Source organism: Sceloporus occidentalis, unplaced genomic scaffold (assembly GCF_023333645.1).
Source record: "Sceloporus occidentalis isolate IW3139 unplaced genomic scaffold, rSceOcc1.0.p SCAF_1, whole genome shotgun sequence".
NCBI lineage: Eukaryota > Metazoa > Chordata > Lepidosauria > Squamata > Phrynosomatidae > Sceloporus > Sceloporus occidentalis.
Window position 1 is genome coordinate 2472685 of NW_028316981.1, and position 26503 is coordinate 2499187.

Sequence of the window (26503 nt, forward strand, 5' to 3'; positions counted from 1 at the left end):
CACAGATATAGGATGGGCAACACCTGGCTGAACAAAACTATATGTGAAAGGAATCTAGAAGTCCGAGTAGACCACAAGTTGAACATGAGTCAACAGTGCAATGCGGCAGCTAAAAAGACCAATGCAATTTTAGGCTGCGTCAATATAAGTATGGTGTCTAGATCAAGAGAAGTAATAGTGCCACTGTATTCTGCTCTGGTCAGGCCTCACCTGGAATATTGTGTCCAGTTCTGGCACCACAATTTAAAAAGGACATTGAGAAACTGGAGCGTGTCCAAAGGAGGGCGACTAAAATGGTGAAGGGCCTGGAAGCCAATGCCCTATGAGGAACGCCTTAGGGAGATTGGGATGTTTAGCCTGGTGAAAAGAAGATTAAGAGGTGATGTGACAGCCCTGTTTAAATATTTGAAGGGATGTCATATTGAGGAGGGAGCTAGCTTGTTTTCTGTTGCTCCAGAGACTAGGACCCGGAGCAATGGATGCAAGCTGCAGGAAAAGAGATTCCACCTCAACATTAGGAGGAACTTCCTGACAGTAAGGGCTGTTTTGACAGTGGAACACACTTCCTCGGAGTGTAGTGGAGTCTCCTTCCTTGGAGGTCTTCAAACGGAGGCTGGATGGCCATCTGTCGGGGATGCTTTGATCTGGATTTCCTGCATGGCAGGGGGTTGGACTGGATGGCCCTTGTGGTCTCTTCCAACTCTACGATTCTGATTCTATGATTTAACATGGAGAGTCAGTGGACATCATGTGTCAATATGGGGACAGAAGGGGGGAAGAAATGGTCACAGCCAAATGAATTCAAGAGTACCTCACTAATTAAAAAAAAAAGGTTCCCCTTAAATGATGTTATGTTTCATAGACTGGATAGCCTGCCAAGAAAATGATAATAATAATAAAAAAAATCTTTATTTATATTTCCCGCCTCTCCCCATGGATCAAGGCGGGAGCACAACAGCTAAAATCAGCATTACAATGCATAAATTTCACAAATCACAATTTCATACAAATATTGATTACCGATCAATTATAAAACAGTATAGAAATTATTATTACAATCTATGTGCACTTCATCCCTAGGAGGTAAACATTTTCAGGGTTCAATCATAATAGATCAGGTCGATATGCCCGCTGGAAGAGATCCACCTTAAGTGCTTTCTTAAAGGCTTCTAGAGTGTTAATGAGACAGATCTCTTCCGGTAGGCCATTCCAGAGTCTTAGGACAGCAGTAGTAAATGCTTTATCAAAAGTTGATCTTAGTCTAATTTTTGGATATTCCAATAGTTTCTTTCCAGAAGTCCTGAGAGTGTGGGGCAGATTGTGTAGGGAAAGGCATTCAAGATATGCTCCAAATAATCCAAAGTTTTATTTGAATGAGCATAAAAGTGCAAGAAATTTTAAAATCAAATATTTTAACGAAAAATAGCATCAAAGAAAGTTAAGATAGATTTATAAAACAGAATCTGCATGTACTGTTTCTCCAAACAAAAAGAATATAACATGTTCATTTTATCTCCACTGTGCACACTGTGCTGTGTCAAAAGGGTTCAATCCTGAACAAAATATTTCCCATTCTTTTTGCATCTGCATGGTTTCTGTGCTAGTTGGATTCTCTGATGAGCAACAAGGTCTCCCTTGTCCATTAGTTTCCCACACTTCTCACATGTGTATGGTTTCTCTCCTGTGTGGACTTTCTGATGCATTGCTAAGAATGAATTCCAACAAAACGTTTGCCACACTGCTGTCATTTGTATAGCTTTTCTCCTTGTGGACTCTCTTATGAGAGTCAAAAAGACTGACTTGCAAACTAAAAATTTCCCAAACTGTTGCCATTAGTATGGTTTCTATCTTCTTTTAACTCTGATAGTTTCTCTCCTGTATGGACTCTCAAGTAACTTTCAAGGTGTGATGTCTGAGCAAAACACAAGGGCTGACTTGTGTGCAAAATATTTGCCACACTATTGACATTTGTAAGGTTTCTCTCCTGAGTGAACTCTTCTATGAATCACTAGGAATGAATTCCGACAAAAACATTTCCCACACTGCTGGCATTTGTATGGTTTCTCTCCTGTGTGGACAGTCTGATGCCTTGACAGGTTTGATTTGACAGAAAAGCATTTCTCACACAGTTGGCATTTATATGGTTTTTCTCCTGTGTGGACTCTCAAGTGACTTTCAAGGTGTGACTTTTGAGCAAAACATTTCCCACACTGCTGACATCCGTGTGGTTTCTCTCCTGTGTGGATTTTCTGATGAGTCACAAAAGCAGACTTGTCAGAAAAACATATCCCACACAGCTCACATTTGTAGGACTTATTTCCTGTGTGGACTCTCTGATGAGACACGAGGAATGATTTTCGACCAAAACATTTCCCACACTTCAGGCATTCATATGGTTTCTCTCCTGTGTGGACACAGTGATGCCTCAAAAGGACTGACTTGCAAGCAAAACTTTCCCCACACTGCTGGCATTTGTATGGTTTCCGTTCTGCGTGAGCTCCAAGGGCTGACTTGTGAGCAAAACATTTGCCACACTCCTGGCATATGTATGGTTTCTCTCCAGTGTGGACTCGGTGATGTGTGAAAAGGACTGATTTCTGAGCAAAACATTTTCCACACTGCTGGCATTTATATGGTTTCTCTCCTGTGTGGACATACTGATGCTTCAAAAGTGCTGAATTCTGAGCAAAACATTTTCCACATTGCTGGCATTTGTATGGTTTCTCTCCTGTGTGGACTCTCTTATGGATCACTAACAATGAATTCCGACCAAAACATTTGCCACACTCGAGACATTTGTATGGTTTCTCTCCAGTGTGGATTCTCTGATGAGTCACAAGGGGAGACTTGTCAGAAAAAAATTTTCCACATTGCTCGCATTTGTATGGATTCTCTCCTGTGTGGACTCTTTGATGAGTTACTAGGAATGAATTCCGAGCAAAACATTTGCCACACTGCTGGCATTTGTATGGCTTCTCTCCTGTATGGATTCTCTGATGGATCACTAGGAATGAATTCCGTCCAAAACATTTGCCACACTGCTGGCATTTGTATGGTTTCTCTGCAGTGTGGGTTCTCTGGTGACTCGCAAGGGCAGACTTGTCAGAAAATTTTTTTCCACACTGCTGGCAATTGTATGGTTTCTCTCCTGTGTGGACTCTCTGATGTTTCAAAAGATCTGACCTATAAGCAAAACATTTTGCACACTGCTGGCATCTGTAAGGTTTCTCTCCTGTATGGACTCTCTGATGCTTTGAAAGGTCTGATCTGTAAGCAAAACATTTTCCACACTGCAGGCATTTGTTTGGTTTCTCTCCTGTATGGACTCTCTGGTGAATCACAAGGCCTGATATATGAGCAAAACCTTTTCTACACAACTGACATTTGTATGGTTTCTCTTCTGTCTTGATTATCTCATGCATCACAATGTCTCCTATAAATAAGAACAAAGAACAGACAGAGAAGACTGAGGTCATTATCACAGCAACCTCATGTCTCATGGTAATACTGTTATGAAAGGAAACAGGATCATACCACTTTGAAAATATTCCTTAACCTCTCTTCTTTTGCAGAACCGCACTTCTTTAAACCTCCCCCAGGTGTGATAAGCCCTCCCTTCAATTTTGGCATTACAGTAGTCAGTGCCATGACAGGCCTAATTTTCCTCCTCTCCCTATCCCACTTCCTATTACAGGGTAAGGGGTGGATCACCCATACTGAATGTCACTATCCCCCCAACATGAATAATGCAGACTCCTTTCCTGCCAGCAGTTCCAGCTCATACTTCCTTTTCCCTGCTCCTCACCATGACCCCCCAGCTTCATTCAAAAGAATCTCCCGTCACATCCATCTCTCCTCCCCACAATCACCTATCTTGTCATAACAGCCACCCACTCACTCCAGATCCAAGATTTCTTCACAATCCCCCCAGCTTCATTCTCAACACCCTCCCATCGCATCCACCTCTCCACCCCACTTTTTCTCCCCCTTCCTTCTCTTCCCACCATCCCTGCCATGACTATAACCATAACTCACATAACTCTTTCCTACAGAATCCCAGGACTGGCAGTTTTGGGAGGGGGCGGTTAGAATTCTGTTGGGAGAGCTCTAATGCCTCATTCAACTACAAATTCCAAGATTTCAGAAGATGTTGCCATAACAATTAAAGTGGAATCATAGTGCTATGACAATGCAGTATGAAGGGCCTCTTGGTGTCTGTATGAAGGGCAATGGGTTCAAATTCCTTACCAAGGGAGAACATATTCTCATAGTTTTCCATCATCACTTCCTCATACAAAATTTTTTGTTTCCAATCTAACAGTTGCCATTCCTCTTGTGTGAAGTACACAGCAACATCTCCAAAGGTCACCTGCAACAGAAAGTAGCCCTTATTTAGACAGTGACTTATCCAAAGTGGAGGAAAACACATGGTGCATCCCAAATATTACTTGATTAAGAGCAGGACATGTTTGAATACTCTCCTATCTCCTTTCCTTAACCCCCTGCATCTTGAAGAAAGGACATAAAGAGAAAGACTAGGCTACAATCTGGGACCCTGATTATCTACACTGCTTCTGTGAAGGGAGGCATTGTTTAGCACATGGAAATTCTTTCCCATAGGTCTTCTCAATCTGCCTTGCTAACTGGCATACGTCTATGGTAGCCTCACCCAATCAGCAGATTTTTTTGAATTTCCAGCCTGTATGATAAAGTTCTTTTAGCACATTAGACAGAGAACACCATAAGAACTTCTTCCTATCCTTGACAATAAAAATATGAGGCCTGAGGGACCCTCTGAGGAGCCACCACTGGCAGTAACCCAATCCCTGGCCCTAACTGCTTGGGAGGAGAAGCAAGGACAAGAGGGAAGAAAACACTGAGCAACAGAAGGACAAAAGACAATATCTGACCACCCACTGCATCCCAGACTGGTAAACTCCAAATAACTCCGTCACAAAAAAGGAGGGGTGAATATTAACCTGTTCCAAGGTAATCTTTCCTGCAGTTTCTTCCATGGAGAAGAAATTCAGTGTAGGTTTTCCTTTCTCTCTTCCTTTGGAGACCATTTTGGACCTATGCACACCTGCAGTAAGTAAAATGAAGATGTTTTACATGTACACATGTTTATACAGCCTTCCATGGACCACCAACAAGACAATTCAATGGCTCTGAGAGCAAATCAAGCCTGAACTTATACTGGAGGTAAATTGAGGCTATCAGACTTTGGGCACAGAATGAGATGACATGAGTCACTGGAAAAGATGATGATGAACAGAAAGAGCACACTGCAGGTGGATTGACTTAAGGAAGCCAAAATGCTGAGATTTCAAGTCCTGGTTGAACCTATTCAAAATATGGTAGCTTGGACGTCTCTCTTTCATAGGATTGCCCTAAGTTGAAACCAAGTGATCTTCTGTTGGGTTCCATCTTTATCAGGGAAACAAAGTCTTCTCTTGTGCTGTATCCTCACTGCAAAAACAATCAGGTTTGACATCACTTTAACCGCCATGGCTCAATGATATGGAATTCTAGGAATTGTAGTTATCTGAGACATTTCGCATTCTCTGCCAGAGAGCTCTGGTGCAACAACAAATTACAATCCACAGAAGTCTATAGCACTGAGCCATGACAGTTAAAGTAATATCAAACTGGATTTTTTTTTTTGGAAGTGTGGATGCAGACTAGCTGCGATTACCCACAAGATTTCCTGTGGTCCTGAAAGTGTTGGTGGAATACAACTCCCAGAGCCCATTACTGCTTTGCTATGCTAGTTGTGATTACGTATAAAATTTAGCCCTAAGGCAGGCGTTGAAATCCTGTAGCCTTCCAGGAATTGGCAAATTACAACTACCAGTAACTTTTATTTATTTGCTATGCTGTCCAAGGGACAGATGTCAACTGTCCTTTATCAACATCTGAAGGGCCACAGGATGTCCACCTCAGTCCAAAGAAAGTAAACTATATGCAACGAAGGAAACAGAGGCACAGCCCTCTTTCCTCAAGATTTCAGAGGCAGCCTGGAGCTAAGAGTGTGGAATGAGCTTCAGAACTAGAGTTGTCCTTCTTTTACCTGAAGAGATACCTATATATTCACACACACACACACACACACACACACACACACCCTCCCAAGAGCCATTACTGTCTCTTTCCTTCCCATGGAAGGGATCTGAGTGTCAGTGGGTAATTAATTTGTTTAGTCCAACTCTTTTTTCATTTTCATTTTTTAAATTTTTAAATTATTTATTTATTTTTTAATTAACATTTTTTTCAGATGAAGGAGCTCTCTTCCCCGCTTCATTCTCCAACAGCCCAAGTCTACAAGAAAGCAAGGGTAGCTACTGGGCCACACAGTCTTTCCTCTGCACAACCCCAGAAACCTTCGGTGGGGGGGAAACATAGAATAGAAAGCAGAATACAGTAGCATTATTACTTCCCTTGATGCAGCCTAAAATTGCATTAGCCTTTTTAGCTGCCTCATCCACTGTTGACTCATGTTCAACTTGTGGTCTACTTGGACTCCTTACTTGGACTCTTAGGTATATGTAAATACATTTAGGCTATATTTATGATATTGTAATTTGAAGGCATGCTTTTTTCTTAGTTTTTATGTCACAACTATTACCATTACATTGAGAGAAATATGGGAATTATGATGTATGAGTAGCATTAGTACAAAAAAAATTACTAAGGATTCTGTATGGTTTGGTAAGGGGGGAAGTCAATGCGGGGGTGACACCATGAGTGACAGCATCGGGTGACACCAACCCTAGTGACACCACTGTCCTAAAGTGATATACAGCTAAATGCTAAAGTTAGAATCATCCAAGCCATTGTATTCCTCATTACCATGTAAAGATTGAGAGCTGAAAGAAAATTATTTCATTCGAAATGTGGTGCTGGAGATGATTGCTGAGGATACTGTGGATGATCAAAAAGACAAATAATTGTGTCCTAGAACGAATCAAGTCTGCAGTCTCCCTGGAAGCCAAGATGTTGTTGTCATACTTTGGCCACGAAACTGAGGTTATCATACTCGGACCACATTATGAGAAGGCATGATTCATTAGAAAAGACAATGGTGCTGGGGAAGGTACAGGGCAATAGAAAGAGAGGAAGTTTGCATACCAGAAGGACAGACTAAATCAAGGAGACCAAAAGTCTAAGCTTGCAGGACTTGAGCAGACAGGTAAAGGATCGGGAGGCATGGAGATGTCTCATTCACAGGGTCACCATGAGTTGAGGTCGACTCAAAGGCAGCTAACAACAGAAATAACAAGATGTATAATTATATAATCAATAATAATCTCCAGTGTTGTAACCCAACCTGATAATTTAATATCATGTAAACCAATTGTTTCTTTTATGTAACCTTTCTATTTTATATGGTTTTAAGTGTCATGTGTTGTCGGGTCTACTCACTGTAAATAAAGATTGATTGCTTGACTGAATAACAGCAACATATTAAGCCAAGTGCAGCAGAGCTAGTGCCACATGAGCTTTTGGTAAAAACAGGAGAAAAGACTCTGGATATTCTTGTAAGATAAAAGAAACAATCAGGAATTCCATTTTAAGACTGGAGAAGCATTAGGCAAAAGCAGTTGACTTAAACCTGGTTACAAGAGCCCCTAAAGGCTGGCTCTCAACACTTTATACAAGCGTTGATGCCTCTTTGTTTCCCACAGATTGAGTGTACAGTATCTATCTGGAATGTGGTCTTTCTCTTTTCTACTGCCTTTTACCTTACCAAGCATTATTGTCTCTTCCAGTGAGCCATGCCTTCTTATGGTATAAAGTATGACAGTCTCAGATTAGTCATCTTGGCTTCTATGAAGAGTTCAGGCTTGACTTGTTCCAGTAACCATTTAAAAATTGGTAACCAAAAAAGTGAAACCACTTCTCAGAAAGGAGCTGCAGAAGGACAGGGACAGAAAAGAATTTTTTTTTTTGGGGGGGGGGGGATATAATTTCCTCTTCATTCTAAACACATTTGGGCATTCCTAGCCAATATGCAGGCATTCCAAGTCCCACCACCCCAAAAGCCAAGAGGAAAGAAACATTTCTTGCCAAGCCACAGGAGAACAGTACATGCCTTCCAACTCAAGGAGCACCTTAAGCTGAAACAAGGAAATCTCGTACCTTAAATTGAACAGGAAATCCTGACTACTTCCTGGAATTGTGGTTGATCATAAGTTGAACAAGAGCCAGCAGTGTGATGCTGCAGCAAAGAAGACAAATTGTGTTTTCATCTATATTAATGGAACCTTGGTTTCCAAAAGCATAGTCCCAATATATTCTGTTGTAGTCAGGTCACATCTGGGTGTTCAGTACTGGACACCTTATTTTTAAAGAAGGATACAGACAAGTTGCAGCAATGTCAGAGAAGGTTCTCCAACGTATGCAGAACAAAACATTTGGGGGAAGGATGAGCTAGATGGGCAGAAGACTGGCTGGTTGCAAGCCTAGGTTAAAAACCATAACAAGGGCTTTACTGGTTATGACCGTAGCAAAGGAAAGAACAATGAAATGGTAGGACCACAGTGTGGAGAAGATGGAAAAATGCAAACAGGGGGAAATCACAATCAAAGCATCCCCAACAATTGGCCATCCAGCCTCTGCTTAAAGACCTCCAAGGAAGGAGACTCCACTACACTCCAAGGAAGGAGTTTGTTCCACTGTCGAACAGCCCTTACTGTCAGGAAGTTTCTACTAATGTTGAGGTGGAATCTCTTTTCCTGGAGCTTGCATCCATTGTTCCTGGTCCTGTTCTCTGGAGCAGCAGAAAACAAGCTTGCTCCCTCCTCAATATGACATCCCTTCAAGTATTTAAACAGGGCTATCATATCATCTCTTAACCTTCTCTTCTCCAGGCTAAACATACCTGCTCCCTGAGTCGTTCCTCATAGGGCAAGGTTTCCATTATAATGCAGATATAACCCAGTTTGAGACCACTTTAACTGCCTTGGCTCAATGTTAGTGAATTCTGGGAACTGTAGTTTTGTGACATTTAGCCTTCTCTGTCAGAGAGCTTTGGTGCTACAATAAACTACAGTTCCCAGGATTCCCTAGCACTGAGCCAGGGCAGTTAAAGCAGTCTCAAACTGGATTATTCCAGCAGTGTGTTCTGGACCTTAGTCTTCTCCCAAAAGGGAAAAAAACAGCGCTCAGTCTGGGGAAGATGGAGCAGATGATGCCGGAGGGATAATGCAGCAGAGAACCCATAAAGAGATTTTACATGGCTATCTGGATACCTTAAACGAATTCATGGCTCCAGGGCCATATGGCCTACATCCGTTCTTTCGCTGTTCCTATATTAATAGTAACAGTAAAGCTCCCTTTGCAGGGAGTGTCTGGGAGGGGAGCCACAGGGTCCTCTTTCCTCCTCCCTCCCTCCCTCCCTAACCCCTGAAGGCAAAGAGGAGCCCCCTTGGCTTCATTAACCCTGACAAGTACACCCCCAGGAGGCCATCTCTGAAGGGAAAGGAGCCTCTTTTCTGCTCCAGGAATCCCTTTCCCCTCCTCCTCCTCCTCTTCCCAGACTTTGGGTGCATCTAGACTGTCTGACACTGCTTTAAGTGCTGCAGTAGCCCCATCCTAAGGGGCCCTGGGATTTGTAGCTTTCCGGGGTCTTTCTGTTCCTCTGCCCAGAACTAGGAGGGAGGGAGCAGCTGTGGCAGTTCGGGGGACGGTCTCAAAGTATGCCTCCAGTGTAGACAGCTGGGCCTCCCCTGCCTTGCCCTGCCCTGCCCGCCTTGGAGGGAGGGAGGGAGGGAGGGGGCCTGGGGAGGGGAGCAAGGGGTCTCCCTTCGTCCTCAAGGGGAGCAGGAGCAGGGGCCCCTCCCCAGCTGGGAGGCACCTAAATGGAGGGCACCCTCATCCTCTGCCTCCAAGGGCCCCAGGGAGCAGAAGGGCTCAGGTTGCGAGAGAGAGCAGAGGGGCTCTCCTTCTCCTCCTCCTGGTCCCCCACAAAGCCCCATTGGGGTGCCCCAGCCCCAGTTACCTCCTCCTTTGCCTGGCTCAGATTCCCAGAGAGAGAGAGAGAGAGGAGGCCTCGGATTCCTAGAGAGTCCTCCAAGGGGAGAGAGAGGGCAGAGGGCTGGGACTCCTAGAGAGGCTGCAAAAGGGGAGAGGCAGGGAGGGACCTAGCCAGGATTTCGGGAAGGGGGGGGCAGACTGAGTGCCACCATTTTGAGAGGCTAAGAGCCCCCCCAAGACACAGAAAGAGGGTCGAGCCTTTACCTGAGGATGACACCACTTTACCTTCCATTATGGCTGCATGCAATGGAATCTTGGATTTGTAGTTCTGAGGAGCTTTTAGCCATCTCTGTCAGGTGCCACAGCAAACTACAAATCCCAGCATTCCACGGCATGGAGCCAAGGGCAGTTAATGTGGCGACAAACTGCATTATTTTTTCATTGCAGATGCAAACTGAGTCTTTCTCTGAAGATGTTTACATCAGATAAATTCAGGTCAATAAAGCAAAGTGCAGCTGCTCAAGCAATGAGCGGCAGCCACTCTGTTCATGCTCAGAGACGCTCAGAGGAGGCACAAGAAGGCAAGGCCTAAGGATGGTGTTTATCACACAGAGGTTTTTGCACCCAGCTGAACCAGGGTGACTCCTGGTTCAGCTATGCAAATTCACATCATAACATGAATATTTTATCACACCTGGTTGCCCTTCCAAATCGAGGGGGAATCGAATCCAAGGCAAGTCACGTGATGCGGATTCAAGCAAAGCAGAGTGAGTGCAAATTGTATTTCCACACTGGTGGGATTCAACGATTCAAATCGGCACCTTTGCGCATGCTCACTGGGCGTCTGAACGCATCGTGACCTTGTACGTTTCTGGGGTGAAAAGGGGCACAAGTTCTTGTTCCCTGTTTCGCGTATTTGCATGATTGCATAAATATTTGCCTCGTGAATATTTCTGTGTCTTCTTCATCCCCCTTTTTTATTTTCCCTTCCATTTCAGCAATTTTAACACACACATATATAGATAGATTGATAGATAGATAGACGTGCATATCTATGTATTCACATTCACGCACATACACACATGTATATATTCCCAAAAATGAGTTGCCCTGAAAGTGAAAGGACCACCAAAAGGAAATGCTGCATCATGGGAAATTTGCAACTCAGGGTTTGTGGTAGTGTACCAGAGCAGAAGCAAAGTTGCATTCCACACCAAACCAATTCGGAGTGAAATCGAAGTGAGCTTGAAAGCGAATTCTGTGAATTCACTTTTTTCCAAATTCATCAAAATGAGGAGGCACTTTGGAATCACTGCAGAAACGCCACAGAAGGAGCCCCCATAGAAAAGAATCATGTGTGATAACACATCATGTTATCGCATGGATTCGCATCGTTGGACCCGCAGTCATGTCGGATCTGAGCTGCAAAAAGCTGCAAAAACCTCCTTGTGATAAGGCTCAATGAGGACAAAAAAAGAGCTACCTGAGGATGAGCATTTGGAGATGGGAGGGTGTTTGATACCCAGGCTTTGTAATCTGTACTCATTGCACACACAAAGCACAACACACAAAGGTGTTTTAAGGCAGCTCACAGTGTCATCCTCCTGGCCCATATAGATCTCTTTGCCTTTAATGGTGCATTTATGGATAATTTATAAGCCACCAGTGACAGATTTAAAGCTCTTTCAGTTCAGCTCAAAAGAAGCTGTAGGAAAATAATAATAATAAACACAGGGTTTTGCCAGTGGAAAAGAGTCTCTCTCACTCCCTTCCACCCACTCTCCATCTCCAAATGCCAAACCAGAGCTTGGAACAATTATGGGGCTTGGGGAGCTACAACTCCCAGAATCCCCCTGCCAGAGCTGGCTGGGGGTTTCTGGGAACTCCCCAGCTCTGCACTGCATTCCAGCTTCTCAGCTGAGCTAAGAACCCAGGCTGCATCCACACAACATTTCATTCCCCTAGTTTTTTGTGGGGTTTTCGGGCTATGTGGCCATGTTCCAGAAACATGGTTCCATGTTCTGGATCATGGCCACATAGCCCAAAAAACCCACAAAAAACTGTGGATGCCAGCCATGAAAGCCTTCGACTTTACATTTCATTCCCACTTCCAGGAGGGATTTTAAATTCCAAGACATACACACACAGACACAATTTTTAATTCCAAGACACATTAGAATAATATGTTCCTTTCTTTTTATAAAAAAAAACAAACCCCTTTAAGAGAATCCTATTTTGGAGAAAGGCAGGATATAAAATCAATTAATAAAAAATTATAGTGCAATAGACCATCAGTGCATGGCTTGCATTATAAGACTTTTTAACTTTATAACTTTAAAACACTTAAAATCACAGTAGGATCAGAGTGCTATAATTATGTAATGGGGGTGTCCCTCTACATTGTAGAAAGACATTACTTTAGATTAATGCTATGAATCCGTATATTGGGAGAAAGGCAGGATATAAGAAAATAATAATAATAATAATAATAATAATAATAATAATTGGAGATTGTAGTTTCGTGAAACATTTAGCCTTCTTTGTCAGAGAGCTCTGGTGCCACAAAATACTACAAATCCCAGGATTTTTCATAGCATTAAAATGGTGTCGAACTGGATTATTTCTACAGCATGCAGCCTTATTAGACTGCAGTTCCCAGCAGTCTGTGGTGCTGCTGGATGAGGGACCTGGAGTCTAGCATGCTGCAGTGCTCCAGAGACTAGAACACGGAACAATGGATGCAAACTGCAGGAAAAGAGATCCCACCTCAACATTAGGAGGAACTTCTGACAGTAAGGGCTGTTCGACAGTGGAACAAACTCCCTCGGAGTGTAGTGGAGTCTCCTTCCTTAGAGGTCTTCAAACAGAGGCTGGATGGCCATCTGTCGGGGATGCTTTGATTGTGATTTCCTGCATGGCAGGGGGTTGGACTGGATGGCCCTTGCGGTCTCTTCCAACTCTATGATTCTATTGCCTGGAAGTATAGAAAAACAATCTTAACTTCAGGCCTAGAGCTGGTCTACTTAAGGACTCCCAATTGCTTCATTTAGTGTGCTAGTCAAGATGTCACTGAATTTTGATTTAGCTCCGACCCTCAGCCACTTTCCCAGTCCCTTCCATATGGCTTGGGTTCTGAAAGAGCATTCATCATAAGGAGCAGTTTCCTTCAGGTAATTATCACCCATTAGCAAGCCTCTTCTCTATATCCATAGCTAATCCCTTTATTCTGAGCTTCTTGGGTGTGTATGTGACAGAGAGAAAGGCTGTCTTTAGCCTGTGTGTCTTTCCCCAATAAATTTATCAATCAGTTTGAAATACTTTGTATCTGCCAGTCCCTTGCTTCTAGCTTTCCTTCAAATGAACAGGGATAAGATCCTAGAGTTAATTAATTGAACCAGGGGTAGGCAACCTGCAGCCCGGCAGGAGGGAGGCAGGTGGGGAGAAAAGGGCCAGAGATATGTCTCGCTGCTATTATTAATGGAGATACAGAATGAAGGCCAATGTTGTGCCAGGAGTGGGGATCCTGTGGCCCTCATTCTGTATCTCCATTGATAAAAATACTAATTCACCAAAACTGATGCCATGTTTCATACTCTTTGGATGGGCAGCTAAGAAAGCAGAATGCTCCAAATAATTCAAAGTTTTATTGAATAGAGATATAAGTGCAAGATGCCTTAAAATCATATGCTTTGAAGCAAAGATAGTTTCAAAGAGGGTCCAATAGTTTTACAAGACAAATTCTAGATATACTGTCTCTCCAAACAAAAAGTACTTTCTCTCTCTTGTTGGCATTCAGATACCTAAAGGACTGACTCCTAAGTAAAAGAAGGAATGGGATTTTTTCAGATGTCAAGGTTTGTATATAGTTTTTAATAAAGTTTAATATTTTAATGTGTAAATTTATATTCATAATGTTTCATGTTTTTGCATTGTTTTTAATTTGCACTGTTTTAAAAATAGCTTTTAGCCATGTTGACTACCTATATTGGGAGAAAGACAGGATACAAATAAAATAAAATAAGATGGACATCCATCCCTTGAGGGTCCATGAGTTTCTCAGTGCAGATGACCCTTGCACCAAAAAAGTCGGAGATTTTATTATTGTGCCCAGAATTGTGATCAACCAATTTTGGCACCTGGGGTGGATCTCCACTGTTCAGACATAGCACTTTGATACCATTAAACTTCCTGAACAAAATGCTGGGATTTGTAGTTTCATGAGGGACTTAGAATTCTCTAGCAACTCTCATAAATAACAGCACTAGAGCTCTCTGCCTAGCAGCCAATTCTAAACACTCTTTTCACTAATCTACAATTTCCAGGATTCTGTAGGAAGGAAGGGTGACAGTTGTGGTTATTATTGTTGTTGTTATTGTTACTGTTATTTATTTATATACAGCCATAAATTTGCATGGCACTTTACAGGCATCTTCAGAACAGCATATAATTTGCCAATGGCATACAATCTAAAAGTCATAAAATATAAACTACATAAAATTAAGCAAGTTATGCAATTAAAATATAAAACGGTTAAAACAGATAATACATATAATAAAATCTAAATTATAAAACAATATTAAACTATAGTACTGAATGCTTCTGAGAGAACAAGAAAGTCTTTAATCTGGATTTAAAGCTAGATAGAAAAGAGATAGTCTGAAGATATTTAGGGAGGCAGGTCCAGGAGTATGATGCAGCAAGTGAAAAAGGACGAAAAAGCCGAGGAAGAAGAAACCCTTGGCTGGGTGAGATGCCCTGAGCTCCTGGACTGCAAATCTCAAACAGGATAGTAAGATGAAATAAGGATGGACAGGTAAGGGGGAGCTAGGTTGTGTAAAGCTTTAAACCTTAAGAGAAGAAGCTTCTACTGAATCCAGAAAGGAATGGGTAGCCAGTGAAGAGATGCAAGAAGTGCGGCGACATGATCAAAGCGACGAGCTAAAAAGATAATCCTAGTAGCAGAATGTTGAATAGAAATCAGAGGACTAACGTGGGACAATGGGAGCCCTGTCAAAAGAAGATTGCAGTAATCAAGGTGGGAGATAACTAAGGTCTTAGCAGAAGAAGCCAATAGGAAAGACCTTATTTTAGCAATAGTATAAAGAAAAAAATTTTATGACTGGCTACAGCCTGAATCTGAGGAGTGAAGAACAAAAAGGATCAAAAATAAAGCTGAGACTACGTGCTTCCTTCACAGGATGAATGGGAACAGTATTGACCGTGATAGAAAAGGTATATTGTAAAGTAGGTTTTGGAGGAAATATGAGTAATTCTGTCTTAGCCATGTTAAGTTTTATATGCCGTTGAAGCATCCATGATGATATAGCTGAGAAACTTGATGTAACACATTGTTCAATATCCAAAGAAAGTTCTGGAGTAGAAAAATATAACTGTGTATTGTTGGCATAAAGTTGATGTTGAAAATCATACAAACTGATAAGATTCCCAAGAGATAAAGTGTATAAAGAAAATACCAATGAGCCCTGTGGAACCCCAACTGACAGAGGAAAAGGAGAAGATACCTGACCTCTGGCTACCTCAGCAAATGACCAATGTGAAAGATATGATCTGATCCAACTAAAGACTAGATTAGTAAATCCTAAATTCTGAAGCGAGTCTAACAAAAGACCGTGACTCACTGTGTCGAAAGCTGCGGAAAGATCAAGGAGAATGAGAACTGAGTATAGTATTGTATTTTAAATTCAGGCCTTTTTACTTGGCCTGAAGCAGATCATCTGTAATTTTTGTGAGAGCCGTCTCTATAGAGTACAGAGGGCAAAATCCAGATTAGAAAGGATCCATGATGGGATTATTAGAGAGAAACTCAAGATACCATACGTAAACAACACGTCCCAAGACTTTCTAAAAGAAAGGCAACAGTGAGATAGGACGATAGTCAGAGAGAGACGATGGATCGAGTGAGGACTTCTTGAGAATTGGAGGGATAGCAGCATGTTTAAACTTGGAAGGAAATAAACCAGTAAAAAGAGAGAGATTAATAATATGAAGAAAAGATAGTATAGCAGGAGCAACAGTGACTAGTTCACATGGCATTAAACTCTTACAATCGAGTAGTGTGAATATACCTTTGCTCACCAAAGTAATAGTGTCCCCCAGTCTCTCGGGCCAAAAGTTAGGACCTGGGATGAGCCTCTGGTGATGTCATTAAGTATGATGCATAAATGCCAACCATAATTGTTCACAGATTGTCATTCAAATACACACAATATATTTTCCAGTGTGGAAATTAAGACAGACATCTTAAAATGGCTGTTCCCAGATCCAGGAGAAAAGAGTGGTTATTCTTTTTCACTTACTTGAGGAGAAAGGATAAAGAACATTAAATTTAGCCTCCTTGCTTCTAATCAGAAGGTATATGCAGAGTTGAGCATGAGTCCCTGCAGTCCTTGCCAGTTGCAGCTGCAAATGAATTAAATAAACTGAAACAAGCTGCTGCTTTCTCAGCAGCACAGAGCCCTTTCCTCTTGCCTGGAATTGCCCCCCCCCCCCCCAGCCAAACTGGGGAACAGACAACTTCATCTCCTATCTGAAGATGATGCATGAAAACTAGTTCTCAAGGCCAGGTCCTGATGTATGGCAACCCTAATGCCCCATGTAAAAAAAGGCAATAAAAACACACATTGCAGGAGAAGAACCCAAATAAAACTTGATCCTTTCTAGCCCAGGTTTCAGACCTGAGGATAGCGGGGGGACGGGGACACACCAGCATTTAACTCAGATGTCAGTTAATGCTGTGTATCAATGCAGTGCTAGAAAGGGACAGATATGCATTTTCAACATCCTTCTTCATGATCACAATCAGTTGAATTCTAGCAGCACCTCATTAATGCAAATACTGAAACTCCATAATGCTGGCATTCACAGACTTTGGACAGGCAATGAAGAATATAGAATGCTCCAAATAATTCAAAGGTTTATTGAATGATCCCATAAGTGCAAGATACTTATAAAATATGATTATAACAGAGCTTTGCAAAACACAATCTATATGTGTGGAGGCTGCCTCATTAAAAAGAAAAAAATCTGCAGTCCTGGCATCTACATAGCTTCTCTCATGTATGGATGCTGTGGTGGTATATAAAGTTGTTACCCGAAGTAAAGCACTTTCCGCACTGCTTACACTTGTATGGTTTCTCTCCTGTATGGACACTATCATGACTCAAAAGGGCTTTTGTATGACTTCCTCTCAGGTGACGCTGAAGGTGTGACTGCTGAGCAAAACATTTTCCACACCGCAGGCAATTGTATGGTTTCTCTCCTGTGTGGACTCTCACGTGACCCTGCAGATGTGCCTTCCGAGCAAAATATTTTCCACACTGCTGGCATTTGTATGGTTTCTCTCCTGTGTGGACTCTCAGGTGACCCTGAAGGTGTGACTTATGAGCAAAACATTTTCCACACTGCTGGCATTTGTATGGTTTCTCTCCTGTGTGGACTCTCAAGTGACCCTGAAGGTCTGACTTGTGAGCAAAGCCTTTCCCACACTGCTGGCATTTATATGGTTTCTCTCCTGTATGTACTCTATCATGACTCAAAAGCGATGACTTCTGAGTAAAATATTTTCCACACTGCTTGCATCTGTATGGTTTCTCACCTGTGTGGACTCTATCATGACTGAAAAAGGCTGACTTCCGAGTAAAGCATTTTCCACACTGCTGGCATTTGTATGGTTTCTCTCCTGTGTGGACTCTATCATGACTCAAAAGGGCTGACCTCTGAGTAAAACATTTTCCACACTGCTGGCATTCATATGGTTTCTCTCCTGTGTGGACTCTCAGGTGACACTGAAGGTGTGACTTCTGAGCAAAACATTTTCCACATTGCTGACATGTGTATGGTTTCTCTCCTGTGTGGACTCTCATGTGACTGTGAAGGTGTGATTTGTGAGCAAAACATTTCCCACACTGCTGGCATTTGTATGGTTTCTCTCCTGTGTGAAGTGTCTGATGGCTCAAAAGGGCTGACTTCTGAATAAAACACTTTCCACATTGCTGGCATTTGTATGGTTTCTCTCCTGTGTGGACTCTCTGATGTATCACAAGGGCAGAATTGTGAGCAAAACCTTTCCCACACTTCTCACACTTGTGTGGTTTCTCTCCTGTATGGCATTTCTGATGTTTCAAAAGGTCTGACTTTTGAGCAAAGCATTTTTCACATTGATGGCATCTGTATGGTTTCTCTCCAGTGTGGACTCTCAAGTGACCCTGAAGGTGTGACATCCAAGCAAAACATTTTCCACACTGCTTGCATGTGTAAGGTTTCTCTCCTGTGTGGACTCTTTGATGCTTCATAAGGTCTAATGTCTGAGCAAAACCATTCCCATGCTGCTGACATGTGTATGGTTTCTCTCTTGTGTGGACTCTCTGATGCCTCACAAAAGCTGACTTGTGAGCAATACATTTTCCACACTGCTGGCATGTGTATGATTTTTCTCCTGCGTGGATTCTCTGGTGATTCACAAACTCTTCTATAAAGGAGAAAAAGTAGGAAAAAATATGTTCAGAGAAAAAGGAGTTTCTGTGTCTCCTTTCTTTCCTTTCATAGATACCAGCCATAATTGCTAAACCCCATAGTATGTCTAAAAACAAAGACTGGAGCTAGTTTGCACCAATTATTCAAACCAGGTGTTAAAATTTTGTCAGGTTCATGGCTGCCTCACAATACATGAGGTATGTATTCTGACCAAATTCTGGACATTCCCAGAGGTACCTTCCTATCCACAGAGAGCTAGCATATCTTGTTTTGCTCCTGCCCTCCCTCCTGTTTTCCACATCCCCATTTTTCTTTCCACTCTCAAACTTTTGCACCAGTCCTCAGCATTTCACTTTCAGCATCTGTAAAATATAATGGCAGGTTAGAGATGTTGAAGGTGAAAGGCTGAGGGCAGGTGCAGAAGTTGGAGAGTGGAGGGGAAAAGTCATGTGGGAAAGAGGGAGGGCAGGAGCAAAGCAAAGCTAGTTTAGCTCTGTGTGGAAATTCTCAATCTCTCCCCCCCCCCCCCCCCAGAATGTGATGCAGGAAAGAGAAATTTTGAGGTCCTTTAATGAGAAAGAATAATAAACATCCAAATCAACAGGAAAAGATGAAAATGGGGGCTGGGAATTGGACCCCAGAAAGGAGTCTAAAGACAGCCTTCAAACAACTTTAAGGCAGGGATGGGCAACTATTGGGAATTAGGGGGCAAACTGGACCCCTAAGGGATCTCAGAGGGCATTCCCCCATCTCACAACCTGAATAAAATGAAAGAATGTTTTTTGCTCCTCAATATCCCCTAACATCCCTTAGGGGAAGTGGGGGCAGTTTTGTAACTGTTCTGCCTTCTCTGAGCCCTTGTAGTGCCAAAGGAGACCTCCCCACTATCACCAAGAGGATATAGGCAGAGCATAGACAGGCTGAAAGAGGTTACCCAAAAACTTGGTAATCTTACTCTGGGATATGCTGAGGAGCATTTGGGGACAAAAATTAATACTGGTAACTGTCATGGTTGTTTCCTAACAAATCTTAGGACTGGCAGTTTAGGAAGGGTGACTCACTAAACTACAAATCCCAAGATTCTGCAAGGTGTTTCTATGACAATTAAAGTGGAATCATAATGCCATGACAATATACTATGGAAGGATTTATCATCCCTGTAGTAAGGGCAACGGATTAATATTCCTTACCCAGTGAGGACACATTCTCATAGTTTTCCATCATCACGTCGTTGTACAAAAATCTTTGCCTCCAATCCAACAGTTCCCATTCCTCTTTGGTGAAGTGCACAGCAACATCGCTAAAGGTCACCTGCAATAGAAAATGGTTCTCATGCAGATAGTGACTAAGCAAAAGGGGAACACATGGTGCATCCCAAATATTATTTGATCACTTCAGAATACCAATAGAGTGGGATATTTTTTAATATTCTCCCTTCCTTTCTCCTTAACTCCTTGGATCTTGAAGAATATGGCATCAGGGAAAAGACAATGCTACAAAATGATCTTTGAGGAAGGAGATTCCTCATGCGAAGAGAGGCTTTGTTTAGCACATGAAAACCCTCCACGTAGGTCTTCCCATTGTGCATTATTAACTGGCAAAGGTCTAGGCCAGCTTCACCCAATCAGCACATTATTATTATAATTTTTTTATTTCTAACCTGTATGGTCAAGTTCTTTTAGTACATAAGACAAAGACCAACACAAGAGCCTCTTCCTATCCATGACAATATAAATATGAAAACCCAAAATTAGATCATTAGGCATTTATGCCTTTCATGATGGCTCAAAACCAGCTCCCTGAGTCAGGTTCCTCCCTCCACCAAAATGGTGAGCCAACCCTGCCTAAAAGCCATGGGTTTAATGCTAATGTAGGAACAGACCAAGTACTCCTGAGGAGCCAGTATTGGCAAGAAGGCCAATCTCACCACCCTTCGCCCTGGCTGGCTGGGTAGGAAAGCAAGGACAAGATGGTAGAAAGCTCTGATCAACTGAGGCACTGCAGGACAGAGGACGACCTCTGTTCACCCATTGCATCCCAGACTGAAAAATTTCTGATGCCTCCATCACAAAGAAGGAGAGGGTGAACATTAACCTGTTCCATTGTTATCTGTCCTCCAGTTTCTTCCATGGAGGAAGGATTCAGTGTAGCTTCTCCTCTCTCCACTCCTTTGTAGACCATTTTGGACCTATGCACACCTGCAGAAAGAACAAATGAAGGCGCTTTAGATGTGCACTTATACAGCCTTCCATTGACCTCCAAAAGACAATTAAATCACTCTGGGAGCAAATCAACCTGGAACATACAATGAAAGACAAAACTAAATTGAGGCTATTATAATTTGGACACATTGTGAGATAATATGACTTGCTGAAAAAAATATGATGATTGTCAGTAATGTAGAAGGCAACAGGACAAGAGAAAGAGCACACTACGGGTGGATTGACTCAAGCCAAAACACTGAGCTTGCAAGACCTGGTTGAGCATGGTCATAACATGGTGTCTTAGAGGTCTCTCATTTACAAGATTGCCTTAGGTTGAAGCCAACCAATCATGTTTTAGGTTCCTTCTTTATTCATTAGAAAAACAAAACCCTTTCTAGCTAGGATTACCCACAAGAGTTAGCCACAAGGCAGGGGTGGGAACCCTGTGGTCTCCCAAATGTTGTTGGAGTTCAACTCGCAGCACCCCTTCCTGATTTGTTATGCTGCCAAAGGGGCAGATAGCAGCTGTAATCCAACAACATCTGGAGGGCCACAGGATGCCCACTCCAGTCCAAAGAAAGTACAAATACAATACAAATACAAAGTCTTTATTACAATCAACAGACCTCCAGGCAATACAAAAAAATTAAAAACAACAGCAACAACAACAACAAAACCACAACCAGTTTTAATACAACAATAGCATATTAAAATAAATTTACAACATCAGTACAAATATAATTAAAAATAAAAAGCTCCTAGCTCTTCATCTTATTAATCAGTTAAGAACATAAGCAGACTCTGTTATATGAAACAGATACTGCTCTTTCTCGTTGTTCGGTGCACTGTAAAAATGAGCTGGGTCAAGAGAAGACATTTACTGTTAGTTACTAACACCAGTTATTGATCCTTGCTGTAGTAGTTACTATAGCTGGGCCACAGCTAACAAAATGAACTTCAACAGGGAGAAATGTAAGGTACTGCACTTAGAGCGGAAAAATGAAATGCACAGATATAGGATGAGGACACCTGGCTGAATGAAACTACATGTGAAAGGGATCTGAGAGTCCTAGACCACAAGTTGAACATGAGTCAACAGTGCGATGCGGCAGCTAACAAGGCCAATGCGATTTTAGGCTGCATCAATAGAAGTATAGTGTCTAGATCAAGGGAAATAATAGTGCCACTCTATTCGGCTCTGGTCAGGCCCCACCTGGAATATTGTGTCCAGTTCTGGGCACCACAATTTAAAAAGGACATTGAGAAACTGGAGCGTGTCCAAAGGAGGGCGACTAAAATGGTGAAGGGTCTGGAAACCATGCCCTATGAGGAACGACTTAGGGAGCTGGGGATGTTTAGCGTGGAGAAGAGAAAGAAGGCTAAGAGGTGATATGATAGCCCTGTTTAAATATTTGAAGGGATGTCATATTGAGGAGGGAGCAAGCTTGTTTTCTGCTGCTCCAGAGACTAGGACCCAGAGCAATGGATGCAAGCTCCAGGAAAAGATATCCCACTTCAACATTAGGAGGAACTTCCTGACAGTAAGGGCTGTTCGACAGTGGAACACACTCCCTCGGAGTGTAGTGGAGTCTCCTTCTTTGGAGGTCTGTTCAGAGGCAGTTTGCCATCGCCTTCCCCTGAGTCAGATTGATTATTACTTGCCCAAAGTCGCCCAATGTGTTTCAATGGCTGGGTGGGAATTTGAACCCTGTTCCCCATAGTCCTAGTCCAACACTGAAACCATTACAGCACATTGGCTCTTCTGCTTAAGTGGACTGGAGTTCTATTTATGGCTTAAAAGCCCAGATAACCAAGGAAAAGTCCAAATAGGTACAGGTTAGCCAATAAACAGCAAAGAACCCGTAATTCATCTAATAAAAGAGGTGGGAATGGACAACCATGACTGTTTTACCATACCCCCTTCCCTAGAAGTCAGTCCCACTGACCTATGTTTATTTTTAAGGATGTAGATGAACCTCTGAGGATCCTAGGGTCTCTTTGCTTCCATTTCCAGACGTTGTTTTTTGCCTTGACTCTGAAAATGGAAACAAATAGATCTGGAAGGAAAGCAAAATGGGAAGGTGGAAAACCATTTGCTTGTGTATGTTCCATGTCCCCCAAAGCAGGACTCAGATCTAAAATGAAATCAAATGAGTCAAAAAGGTGAAAATTTTCCCATCAAGCATCTCATCCCAAAGGAATATTGTTGTTATTAGCTGACCTTGAGTCAGTTCCGTCTCATGGGGACCCTGTGGATGAGACACCTCCAAGAATCCCTATCCTCCACTGCCTTGCCCAGATCCTGCAAGCCCTTGCCCATAGCCCCCTTGATTGAGTCTATCCATCTGGTTTGTGGTTTTCCTCTCTTTCGTCTACTCTCTACCTTTCCTAGCATTATTGTTTTTTCTAGTGATCCGTGCCTTCTCATGATGTGGCCAAAGTATGATAGTTTCAACTTGGTCCTCTTTGCTTCCAAGGAGAGCCCTGGTCTGATCTTTTCACCACATTTTCTGTCTTCTTCGTTCACTGTCCAGCTCACACATCCATACACAGTAATTGGGAATACAATGTTAAGTGTGCAAATCTACAGCGCTATATAAATAAATAAATAAATAAATAAATAAATGACCCCATTTTCTAGCTCTGCTCAGATCCTCTTCCCTTTATTTATTTATTTACTTGATTTAATGCATGTATGTATTTCAATATTACCAGGACCCCAAGGTGATGTGTGGTGTGCAGAAGCTGAAAAACCACAGAATCCACAAGATGGCTTCAATTCCGTTCCTTTGTCTCCCTCAAAGCACCAGAAGCCAAATCCAGTCTTTTTTGGGTGGAGTGGAAAGAATGCTGTAAGGACCCAACTGAACGGCAAGTTGTTAAAGGGATGAAGCAAGAGAGTTATCTAGTTGTGTGAGATTGTTGAATTTGGCACATTTTGACACTTTGCATTCTGGACTACCTGAATCAGAACCAGAGTTTTAGAAGGGTGGAGGGGATTTTGACAGATATAAAATCATAGATTTGGAAGGAACTTGCAACTGCCATGCAGTTATAGACAGCTAAAGCATTCCTGAAAGATGCCCATCCAGCCTATTTAAAGACCTCAAAAAAAGAAGAGTCCATCACCCTCTCAGGAAGACTATTCCACTGTTGGCCAGCTCTTACACGAAAGAAGTGTTTTCCTAATGTTTAGATGGAATTCTTTCATTGTATAGTGGGACCTCGCTATTCGCTGGGGTTTGGTTCCAGGGTGCCCCGTGGCTAACAAAATCTGTGGATGCTCAAGTCCCATTAAATATAATGGCAGAGCAAAATGGTGTCCCTTATATAAAAAGGGAAACCAAGATTTCCTATCTGGAATTTATACTTTTCTGGAATATTTTCAAACTGTGGATGCTTGAATCCATGGATAAAAAAATCCATGGATAAGGAGGACCAACTGTAATTTGAATCCATTAGCTTATGTTTTAGTCTTTGGAGAAGAGGTAAAGATGCCTGCTCCATCTTCCTTCAGCTATTGAAAGATAGCTGTCATGTCATCTCTTAGTCTCGCCCCCCCCTCCAAATTAAACATATCCAGCTCCGTAGGTTGTCCCTTGTAAGACCTTGGTTTCCAGACATGGATACCAAAATTAATGAACATACCTGAGAATATTTTAGAATGCAAGCATTCAAACATTCTTTCATCAACCTCTTAATGCCCAGAATCATCAGAACAAAATAAAATGGCCCAGAATATCCAAGTAGGACACACTATCCAAATATAGTTCACCAATTATGCATGACTAGATGAGAACAATTTAAAAAAGCAAAGAAAGCTAGCATCTGGGAAATGATCAGAAGACCAGTTTTTGGTTAAGCACCCTAAGTTCACTAGTCATGCATGGCAGGGATAATAAAATAAGCCAAAAAAATAAAATAAAAATAACACCGGGGGAAACATGATTCAAAACCAATTGTAGGCAACAAAACCCCATATTTTGGAAGGAAAGGAGGAGGATAAGGTGGCCATCCTTTGCTTCCTCCATGGTAGCTGTTGACTAACCCCAATCTCATCTGTACTTGCCACTCATTTTTCTTCATCTGTCCTTGCTAGGCCCTAAGCCCCACTTCATCCCTTTTCACAAGATAGGCTATTTAATTTTGCTTATCTATATCTAGTCAAGAGTAGAGGCAAAAACTATATAGTGGTATGTGCAGGGTTCCAGCCTGGAAATAAAAAGTTGCCTGCAGAAAAATAACAACAACAAAAAAATTACACCTAACCAAGTAATCATCTGGGGATCTCAGACACAACCCTCCTCCCTCTCAGATGCGAAGTAAAGCTCAAGTTCAAGATAAGTTAAATAACAGGTTTAAAGCAAAAATAACATTAAATAAGATCATAATAGAGCTTCACAAGACACAGTTTAGAAGTATGAAGATTGCCAATGCAAACAAAACATTTTCCATACTGCTGGAATTTCTATGCTTTCTCTCTAATGTGATGATTCTGATGCCTCAAAAGGTGACAATTCCGAGAAAAACTTTTTCCACAGTCTTGGCACCTGAATGGTTTCTCTCCTGTGTGACTTCTCTGATGATTCACAAGGGCTTGCTTGTGAGAAAAACATTTCCCACACTGCTGGCATTTGTACGGTTTCTCTCCAGTGTGAACTCGCTGATGATTCACAAGATCTGATTTCTGAGCAAAACATTTTCCACACTGTTGGCATTTGTATGGTTTCTCTCCGGTGTGGACTCTCTGATGCCTCAAAAGGTTTGAACAGCAAACAAAACATTTCCCACATTGCTGGCAGCGGTATGGTTTCTCTCCTGTGTGGACTCTATGATGAGTGACAAGGACTGATTTCTGAGCAAAACATTTTCCACACTGCTGGCATTTATACGGTTTCTCCCCTGTATGGCTTCTCTGATGAATCAGAAGGCTTGACTTCTCAGCAAAACTATTCCCACACTGCTGGCACTTGTATGGTTTTCCTCTTGTGTGACTGCTCTGATGATTCAGAAGTTTTGACTTGTAAGCAAAACATTTTTCACACTGCTGGCATTTGTATGGTTTCCCTCCTGTGTGGATTCTCTCATGTGCCACAAGTTTTGACTTGTGAGCAAAACATTTCCCACACTGCTGGCACTTGTATGGCTTCTCTACTGTGTGGACTCTCTGATGAGTGATAAGGACTGACTTGTGAGCAAAACATTTTCCACAGTGCTGACATCTGTATGGTTTCTCTCCTGTATGGACTCTCTGATGAATCACAAGGGCTGATGTCTGAGCAAAACATTTCCCACACTGCTGGCATTTGTATGGTTTCTCTCCTGTATGGACTCTCTGATGAATCAGAAGGTTTGAATGGTAAGCAAAACCTTTCCTACACTCCTGGCAAGTGTACATGTTCATTCTTGATTGTGCTCTTATATAGCTCACAAGATGTGATTTATAAGCAAAACATTTCCCACACTCTTGCCATCTGTATGCCTTTCCTGTTATACAGACTCTCTGGCAGGTGCTAAGAGGCAGATCAGTGCATACATTCATCTTCCTCCAGTAATCTCCTGTGTAGAAGGACAAGCACAGACACAACAGAATCCTAGTATTAAGAAAGGCAGAACTTCTGGCAGCAACAATAGACCTAAGCAAGCTCAAGTTCCCAAAGGAAAGCAACATCAGGAAAAGAAGAGCTACTGTGTCCTCTCCCCGCTCTTCATTCGCAATAGCTAAAAGAAACAACTTAATAATAATAATAATAATAATAATAATAATATAGTTTATTTATATCCCGCTTTTCCAAAACCTGATCAAAGCGGCGAACAACAGCATATAAAAA

At 42.1% G+C, this 26503-nt stretch overlaps 1 protein-coding gene, 1 long non-coding RNA gene and 1 pseudogene across 3 annotated transcripts in view; all 3 read right to left on the reverse strand.

The window, feature by feature from the left end:
- Nucleotides 1-958: 958 nt before the first annotated feature.
- Nucleotides 959-26503, reverse strand: part of LOC149320363 (uncharacterized) — a 33468-nt pseudogene continuing 7923 nt past the window's right edge. Inside the window, exons 3-8 of the transcript XR_016278062.1 lie at nucleotides 20563-20666; nucleotides 19659-19779; nucleotides 17039-18463; nucleotides 4980-5083; nucleotides 4249-4369; nucleotides 959-3433 (exon numbers count right to left, since the gene is read on the reverse strand). The product of XR_016278062.1 is annotated as an uncharacterized LOC149320363 (transcript). The remainder of the gene's footprint in view (nucleotides 3434-4248; nucleotides 4370-4979; nucleotides 5084-17038; nucleotides 18464-19658; nucleotides 19780-20562; nucleotides 20667-26503) is intronic.
- On the reverse strand, nucleotides 7888-10023 carry LOC149320364 (uncharacterized). The gene is made up of 3 exons (XR_016278945.1): nucleotides 10001-10023; nucleotides 8140-8218; nucleotides 7888-7911 (listed from the first exon to the last, which is right to left on the reverse strand). It is a non-coding gene; the product is annotated as an uncharacterized LOC149320364 (long non-coding RNA).
- On the reverse strand, nucleotides 25119-26375 carry LOC149320365 (uncharacterized). Its single transcript, XM_089501840.1, has one exon. The coding sequence runs from the start codon at nucleotides 26341-26343 to the stop codon at nucleotides 25141-25143; it is 1203 nt and encodes a 400-aa protein (XP_089357966.1). The 5' UTR covers nucleotides 26344-26375; the 3' UTR covers nucleotides 25119-25140.